Here is a 9,139-nt window from a genome sequence, read left to right as displayed (position 1 = left end):
AATCAGGGCTGGTTGTGGCTAGAGAAATTGGACTCAGCTGTGATAAACCATAGTGAAGTTATGTTTTAACAGGGGGGGCAAACACTTTTTCACACAGGGCCATGTAGGTTTGGATTTTTTTCCCCCCTTAATAATAAAAACCTTCATTTAAAAACTGCATTTTGTGTTTACTTGTGTTATCTTTGTCTAATATTTAAATTTGTTTGACGATCTGAAACATTTAAGTGTGACAAACGAAATCAGGGAGGGGGCAAACACCTTTTCACACCACTGTATATATGTATTTGCACATGTATATGTATATGGCTAATTGTTTTCAGTGAGCTCGATAACTATCAGGTGACACATCAAAGCTGCAGGAGCCATGGCGTTTTTTGCGTCACATTTTACCGGTTGGTGGCAGTATAACTGAGATGTGAGCACAGATGAAAGGTTAAAGTTTGGGGCGTAAGTTGGATGATTTATTCCACACATTGTAGAAGTCTAAAAATGAAGAAGATAATGAAGAAGCTCATCATTATATCTACACATCAAAACAATAATAACCCGTCTGCCATTAAATGGTTGATCAACTGGAAAAAAGCGAGATTCTCTGCATGAAACATGTGAGTGCATGCAGGACAGTTGCTGCTACAGCCTTGATGCATCTGGTTTGAACTTGGCTCAGTTTTGGCTCATCAACAGAACCAAAAAGACAAGGTTTCTGGAGCAACACTGGCAGCTGAAACATTAAGGATATTATCCTTGTTTGCAATCAGGGTGTTTTTCTCAAGAAGTAGAAAACAGGATTCCAACACAAAAACGTTACAGCACAATTTCTATGTTGACTATATGTATGGATACTACTGCTAATAGTCTAGCATTTACTGGTCTCCAAATAGAGCATGCAGAGTATCTGATGTTATATTGCAATGGGAAAATTCTGTTGCCCTCCCAGCACCATAGACACATCAGTTTAGGAATAACAACTTCAGCATCTAAATTCATTATAGCTGAGTACTCCCCTTACCAAAGCACAATTCAATTCAATTCAATTTTATCTGTACAGCGTCAAATCATAACAGAAGTTATCTCAAGGCGTTTTACAGAAACCCAACAGATATTGGCCAAATCCATGGACAAAAATATCTCCCTCAAGAACAATCACAAGGCAACAGTGGCGAGGGAAAAACACTTTTAACAGGGCCAATAACCTCAAGCAGAACCTGGCTTTGGGTGGGCGGCCATCTGCCTCGACCAGAAGGGTTGAGAGATGAACGGAGAGAGAGAGAGAGAGAGAAACAGAGAGAGAGAGAGAGAAAGAGAGAGTGAGAGGGAGAGAGAGGAGGGAGGAGCACATTGCAGGACATAGAACGATGCAAGTTCAACATAAGTCTGTATAGTAATACAGTGGTGATAATAGCAGTAACAACAATACTGATAGTGTTGCAACAACAGTGGTAATCATAATAACACTAATAGCGATAATAAAACTTCTGATAATAGTAGCAGTAGTCGGAACAATGATAGTGAGAATAGTGCTAATGATAATTATAGGTCTGATTGTAGCAGGACTGAATAATATCAATTGGAGTAGTAATAATAGTACTAATGACAAGTAAAATACATATTGTAGAAATGAGTGTTGATCAGGATCATGGGGGCAGGATAAATGATATTCAGAAAACTATAATGTGATTTAAATCCAAATCAAGGCTATGTGAGAGCAAAAACTTAACAGCCTTAAGCAATATTTTCAAACAATCAGTAATTAGGTGTGGAATGTACTTTCTTCTGTAAATGTGCCATGGCCTCTCATTCCCCCAAGCCCATTTTGTCAGTAGAATATCTTTGATCCTAATCTGTTGGGAAGGGAGGTTGTTGAGGGGAGAAAGAAAAGTGCAGAAGTCAGAAATACACTGAAATAGGCCTTGCAGGCCAAAGAGGGCTCAAAATAAAAAAAATAAAAAACAAACACTGAAGCTCAGCCACACACAATCCCAAATCCTCTGCACAATTTAATTTGCATTTATACCTTGTTACTAAGGTCCCACTGCTAAAAAAGAGCAAAAGCTTATTAAGTATTTAACACTGATCCTAAATGACTGCACCTCCCAAAAAAGAATCACTGCCACTGTGAACTGTTTTTAGAGTAGACACATTAGCCTGAATGAGGGTTTTTATTTTCATCCCATGCAGGAACCAGCTGGCTCTGTAAAGGTTGATCTACTATAATAACATGCAGTATTATTAGCACCGCCTAAATCTCCAGCTGAGGATAATTTCCCCTTTTGTCTCATCTTAAATCACCTCAAAGCTAGGAAATGAGACTTTATCTGTATGTGTATGTTGTTTATTTGCTGCGTAATGCGTCTACTGTATATTAAATTATATGACAACTGAGATGCAATTTGGCTATAATATGATGGTAACAGTGTGTCTTGTTTAAAGCATCATGCTGACATCTACCCTGTAGCTCAGGTTGGATAGACTCATTAGATCAGTGTTTACTGAATAAAGGCTCTTAGATGTTTTTCAGGTGGCGCCCCCAAGGACAAGCACGACAATATGCTTTCGTTTGGCAAGGTCTCCATCAGAGCCGGATTAAGCTTCTCACATTTGAGCATTCTGGTGGCTCTGGAGGCTAAGACATCTACCATATGTTCACAGGATCATGGATGCACATTCAGCTTACAGTCTCTGCTGTGTGCCATGCCATCTCACTATCTCCCATCTTTCTTGCCTGAGTATATTTCTGATAACGGATAAATGACATTTAAAAATTCCAAATTTGTCTTCTGTGAGGGGATACTCTCAGAACTCGTTGCATTAGGTTCTGTGTTGCCAGAAAACACATTTCTCTCTCTGTCTCTCGTCCTACTGGTTAGGTGTGATTGGAGCAGCTATAATTAGCAATCCTACCATGTGGGTGGCAAATGAGGTGAGGAAGTGAGGAGAGGAAAATGTGGTGTGGATGCCTGCAGTGCACTCATAAAAAATGATGTCATGTTCAGCATGCCTGTGTGAGTGTCAGTTCAAATAACACAAGATGTCATTTTTCCACAAACTGTGTTACAATGAATAAATCTGCTGTTGTGTTGGGGAAATATGTATACACCTGCTAATGTGATGAAAATGTCATTACTTCATAACAAATAATGTTTTTTTTAAGCATGTGTAATGCATTGCGTTTAGAACCACTTTTATTTTGATGCTTAATAATCCACCAATGATAATTTACAGATGTAGTGATTCATAGTGTAGTAATCCTATTAGTAATTTTTAGGTCAAAATTAGCTTATTCATGAGGGCAATATCCATGACAGCAGCAGTCAGGGCCTACTTAAAGTGACAGATCAGAGAAAGTTAAAGAAAATGTTGCACTTTGTGTGTGTGAGTGGCCTTCAGAGTGAGAGATACTGTAAGGCAGCCCATTCATTCTCTTACAGGACATGGCCACCTGTCATCATCTAGTGCTTGTACAGATATTTGGGATTACCTTGGGAAAGCCTTTGCAGTTTTTATGATTACACTGCAATAGGGAAATGTACACCTGTTAGGAGCCTTGTGACAGTATATATAAATGTACAAATGCATAAAAAAGCTGACAACAGTCAAAATAGTTCACACATACGCATACAGACAGCTGCACACATTACTGTCACCATTCTTAGAAGCAGCAATGAATTGCATTCTGTGACAAACTGCAATTCATTGTTTGCCCAGCTTTTTATTTGCTACTAAAAGTATACCTGTGCCCCACTGCCACTGGACTCTGCTTTTGACCACGGCTCAGATGGAAGTGTTTGTTGTGAAAATTTGTCACTATGCTGTTGTAACACCTGAAATTGTGAAATGTACCTTTAAGACATATTATTAAACGGTGTTGCCTAGATACAAGAGAAGCGACGTCATCAGACAGTGCCTTACATTCACTGTGCTAGCAGGGCAGCACACATGCTATGGATGGATGTATATTTCATTTTGCCTCTGAACTCTAAAGTAACATTTCAGTTACGTGAGGTCTCTGTTTTGTTCATGTATGATAAAACAGTGGCCGTACAACTGGGCTTTGTGATGTTGACGAGTAGTATTGAACGACAAGCTTTTTTTTATGTGAGTTTTTAGCTATTTTCTTTCTCCATGTCCCAACCATGACACATGGAGCCAAACCATCACTCTGTGGCCCTTACCTGAAAACATATTTCTTTACATGTCTTTTGGGCTTAGTCGCTGCGCTTTGTTTTGGTATTTGTTGTGAGACGATACATGCCATGTTGAGTATGACCATGTTGTTTTTGGTTCCACGGTAGCCAAAAGGAGGCAAAGGGTGGAGATATGATGGAAAATGGTGATTTTTTTTTTTTTTTTTAATTATTATTAATGTATATGCCTATAGCTGATTATATATATTAATTTGCATTCTTTCTCCATTTTCTCCCAATTTAGTCATGTCCCATTCTCAGACCTGGGGAGGGTGCAGACAACCATGTGCCTCCTCCAATGCATGTAGAATTTCCAGTTCTTTTTCCACTTTCACAATGGCTTCAAAACATTGGTTTTGGCCACACAGAAAGCTATGTGCTGCTGTAGTCTCCTGGATATCACTTACTGTGATCTCTCCAGGCAGCATCTCCTCACTAGGGAAAACATTTTTCACTTTGATTTGACTGGGTCACAGCCGGAGAGGAGTGCACAGCAGTAGGTAAGGACATCATTTTGGAGCAGGCAAAGACCAAAGATAACAGATGCATTCAAATGTTATCCATTTATCCATTTCTTATTTATCCACTAAAGAACTAATTTGGCATTTAGCGGGTCTTCATTTTAGATCCTGATTAGTATTTAGCATATGAAGGTCAAACAAGGACAGGGTTAATCAAATCTGATTACTACAGGAGTGAAATGGCTGCTTGTTTACAATATGGCAGAACTGTCAAACACAGCCATAGTGAGCCTCTATTGACGACTAATCCCAGAGTTTCCAATTCTACACCAAAAATTCATTCACAATAAAACAGCGGTTTCCATCATAACAAAACTTGCCCCTGTCCTTTGGTTTATCACCTTTTTCTTCATTTATCTCATTAAGCACAGACTACCTGGTGGTCAAAGTGTTCACTGCTCTACATAATTTCAGACCATTTCAGTCAGTCTACTAGAATCTTTTTACTGTCTTCTTCTATTGCAGCCTAACTTCAGCTGCATGCTAGCCACTTCCCCATTATTAGTGTGAATGTGAGTGAGCGCATGCCTGCATTTATGATGCTGCTTGTGTGTGTGTGTGTATGCATGCACACAGACCGACATGAGCCAGAGCTAGAGAAGGTAAGTGAGGATATGGGTGTGCAAATGTTTGAGAGGGAGGGAGGGAGGGAGAGAGAGAGAGAGAGAGAGAGAGAGAGAGAGAGAGAGAGAGAGAGAGAGAGAGAGAGAGAGAGAGAGTGGTGTTCTGCACTCCTGTAAGAGGAAGGAAACCAAGAAGGGAGGATGACTGAGAGTAATGGAGGCAGAGAACAGATGCAGACCAAATTCATTGCACTTGCAATCTCTGTGCTGCAGACATGTATAACAGGAGAGGAAGACTGGCAGAAGGAACTCAGGCATTGTTTAACAGGCTCAGTAACTCTTCATTTTAAGTGCCCAGGGCCTTAAATTAGTGTTAGTATCCTGCCAAAAGTCTGTTAAAGTCTGTCAATTCTACACCTCACTCCTCTCTTAGGTCTTTCTTGTATAGCCAATTCTAAAAACTAAGGAAGAAGATTCTAGTTACACAGGATAGTTTTAGAAAAGGTTTCATGCTTTGAATGTACTTAATTTGCATCTTGGCTAGATGTGCTGATAATGTACATCTGGAGTAACTGACTGGCAACCTAAAAAATGCACAGCTAGTGGATGCATTTTTGTTTTGGTTTTATGTATGGGTTCAGGTGCGGGCCAAGACAGAAACTATGCAGTTTGGGTACAGTTTATAATTTATAGTAGTCTATAGGATTTTCCATTTTTAGCTGTGTTTGTGTGACTATGCATGTCTACACTCTCTCTTTACTCTTATTCACAGTCACAACAGTTCGTTCAAGATATGCTCTATTACTACTATCTAAAATGTATACACTAGCTCTAAAAGACAGCTAGCCTGCCTGTTCAAAAACACAAAATCACACTGACCCATTGTCACTGATCAAAGTCATGCAGGCGCATTGCGCAACCATGAAGGAGAACATTTTAGACTAAAGCCCTACATCACTTACAAAGGTAAATCAATATCCTATTCAACTCCAGCGTGCTGTTATGTTCCAAATGATCAATTACAATGATGAAATTAACACCTATTAGCCTATGAGATTTGTGTTATGAAGTAATGTAGATTCTTGCTTTTAAGGTAGGCTATTTCTTTCTATAACTAAATGTTTTTCTACCTTAAGGGTAGGGAATAGTAACTGTCACCCCTAAACCACACCTATAGTGTATGTGGATGGGGCACAGGTCAGGTCCTGAATCAATGGGTGGGTTCAGTTTGCAGGATGTAATTGATTATACTGTATATATAGGTTGCTGGGTGTGTATGGTATGTGTGTGTGGGAGGGGCACAGGTTTCAAAAGTCTGACTCATGCAGGTCCCTGATGCACAGACAATGCTCAAAGAATTGTGCACCCCCCAAAATTTTGGGCCTTGTGTCACTTTAAAAAACAGTGCAATTTGTGGGTCAATATAGCATACAAGTCAATGCAAAATGTCTGCCTCCTTTTTACAACTCCAAAAGAGTTGTAAAAAGGCCAAAAAATGACCACAGAATTGCTCCAAACAGCCTATTCGAATATATTGTGAAACCAAATGACTGCACTCTGTATTTGAAAGTCCAATACTTACCTCATTATCTCCTACATTTTCTGCACTCACAAAGCTCTAGTCACCCTACAGAAATGTGGTGGAAGACTCTTGCTGCCTTTATGTGCTCCTCCAAGTTTGAAAGCCGTATATTTGGACAGAAATGACAAAATGGAACATGAAACAAAAGTATCTTTTTGATGGCTACTTTGTAAACCAAGATTTAGAAACCTGCTTTGTGTTCCATTAGCAGAATGAAGAGGAAAACATTTGCATCTGTTTTCAAATTTATACTTTGACAAGTTTCTTCGCTGAAAGTTGTTTTGTTTATACATCACAACTAAAAGCTGAACAGGGTGAGAATATCACATCTTGCAGGAACTGGAGTAGTGCAGAATACTTTAAGTACAAAAAATCTAGGAAATAATGTATAAAAATGGGAACATTTGACTTCAGAACACATGGATTCTGCTACCTGCAATAAATTTCCAGTCATTTTACAGTAGAATGTAGTGTAAAATGTACTTAACTCTGAAGGACCAGGCACTTTCTGTTGCTTTGGAGAAGGCTGATACAGACCACCACAAACTCGATTTTTGTATGTGAATATACAAACTTGTGAGGTATTTCAATTGACATGAGAGTGAGTAGATAATGCCCTTTTTCTATTTTGGGGTGAACTATACCTTTAAGTTTCATTTAGCCTATCATGTAATGACATATGAAACAGTGCACCCTGAGGGAAAAAGTGTAAATAACCCTCAGTTTAATGTAATAAATAGCTGTGTAATTGTGATAAGAAATTACTAAAAATTACCATTCAACTCATTTGTAATAACAGATTATGTAGTTAATTGGTTTTTGAAAACAAGTAAAAGGTTCTGACTGTGGCAATTACACTGGTGTACACTGGAGGGGGGGGGGGGGGGGGGGGGGGGGGGGGGGGCAATGGTTTTATCCCTTAGTATCACTTGACTGATGTTTCATGGTAATGTCCCATTCAGCAGGGTAATAATGCACCCACCTCCTTACCACCTCTTTAGCTACATTACACCAATGCAAAGAGTAGTCACCTTATCATGTCAAGATATATCATGGAGTACGGCGGGACAATGATGTGCCCACATCCTTAATTACTCATTAGACCCCACCCTGGTCCTAAAAAGTAGCACACCCTGGACTTGTTTTCTCTGTCAGCTGACTTATAGCTATTGCATATGCACTCTGTTTGTCTTCCTTTTTTAACTATAAAACAGGTGCAGCAGAATAAAAGGCAGCATGGTGATGTACTGAACAGGGAGACCTGCCCTGCAAACAGGGAATTCAGCTTCAAGCCGCTGTGTATGTAACCATTTGTCCTGCCTATGTGCCCTTATGCAAGACACCAAATCCTTATGCTTTGACCACCCTGTAAAGGGGTTGCAAGTGGAGAGAGATTTTCCCTATATAGTCAATAAACTGTCTTCATTGGTACCAGACACTTGGGTGAACTGCTAGTAAGCAAGCAGGTGGACCCCTACCTCATGGGCAGGTGTCCAAGTGCTATACAGTGTGTGTGTGTCTATCCATCTATCTATCTATCTATCTATCTATATACATATATGTATGTATATATGTATATGTATGTGTGTGTGTGTGTATATATATATATGTGTGTGTGTGTGTGTGTGTGTGTGTGTGTGTGTCATCACATATCATATGCATATATAATGTTTTATATAATGTTTACCACTGTCTTCCCTGACAGTCCCCACAAGGAATACATTATATATAGCATTGTCATAGGTGTTGCATCAGTATTATGGATTTATTTCTAGATATGGAAGCATGTTTGAATTCAGCATTACCCTCCCCTCTCTGTTTACCCAAACCACAGCATCATCACCGCTCTCATTAAGGCCAAGGTCCTGTCCCGTGTCCTTCCTCTCGCTGAAACCAGGGCTGACAGAAACATGACAAATCCCCCACACTGCCACAGTCAGTGTTTTGACAGTGAAAATGCCTACAGAGAGGATGCATTATGTGGGTGCGTGATGCAGAAATGAATGGTTGTTTATGGGAAAGACCAAGGAGTAACGATCACTGTCCCGGGAGCTATGACATCAGCAGCAAGGTGGTTACTGGAGGAAAATCTGTTCAACTTCACCTAGACCCCTTTTCTGTTTACACACAAACACGGGAGGTGAGCGCGCGCAGGGGGGAGGCGGGCGAAAGAGATAAATAGTTCCTTCCTTACCTGCTCTCTCCCTGCCCCTTCCTCCAAAATGGGCTCTTCTGCGGTCGCCGTCTCCTCTTCCGTCTGCATTTTCCCTCCTTCCTTGCCTTCCTTCC

The 9,139-nt window shown here is 40.0% G+C and overlaps 1 protein-coding gene across 1 annotated transcript in view; it reads right to left on the bottom strand.

Moving 5' to 3' along the window:
- Positions 1–9,113, bottom strand: part of LOC115376609 (transmembrane protein 151B) — a 21,585-nt gene extending 12,472 nt beyond the window's left edge. The window contains exon 1 of the mRNA XM_030076309.1: positions 9,045–9,113. Within this exon, the coding sequence (XP_029932169.1) occupies positions 9,045–9,113 (69 nt within the window). The remainder of the gene's footprint in view (positions 1–9,044) is intronic.
- Between the last annotated feature and the right edge of the window lie 26 nt (positions 9,114–9,139).

The sequence above is a fragment of the Myripristis murdjan genome, chromosome 18, assembly GCF_902150065.1.
Source record: "Myripristis murdjan chromosome 18, fMyrMur1.1, whole genome shotgun sequence".
NCBI classification, from domain to species: domain Eukaryota; kingdom Metazoa; phylum Chordata; class Actinopteri; order Holocentriformes; family Holocentridae; genus Myripristis; species Myripristis murdjan.
The sequence above is the reverse complement of the archived record's forward strand: the minus strand, read 5'-3'. Positions and strand labels throughout refer to the sequence as shown.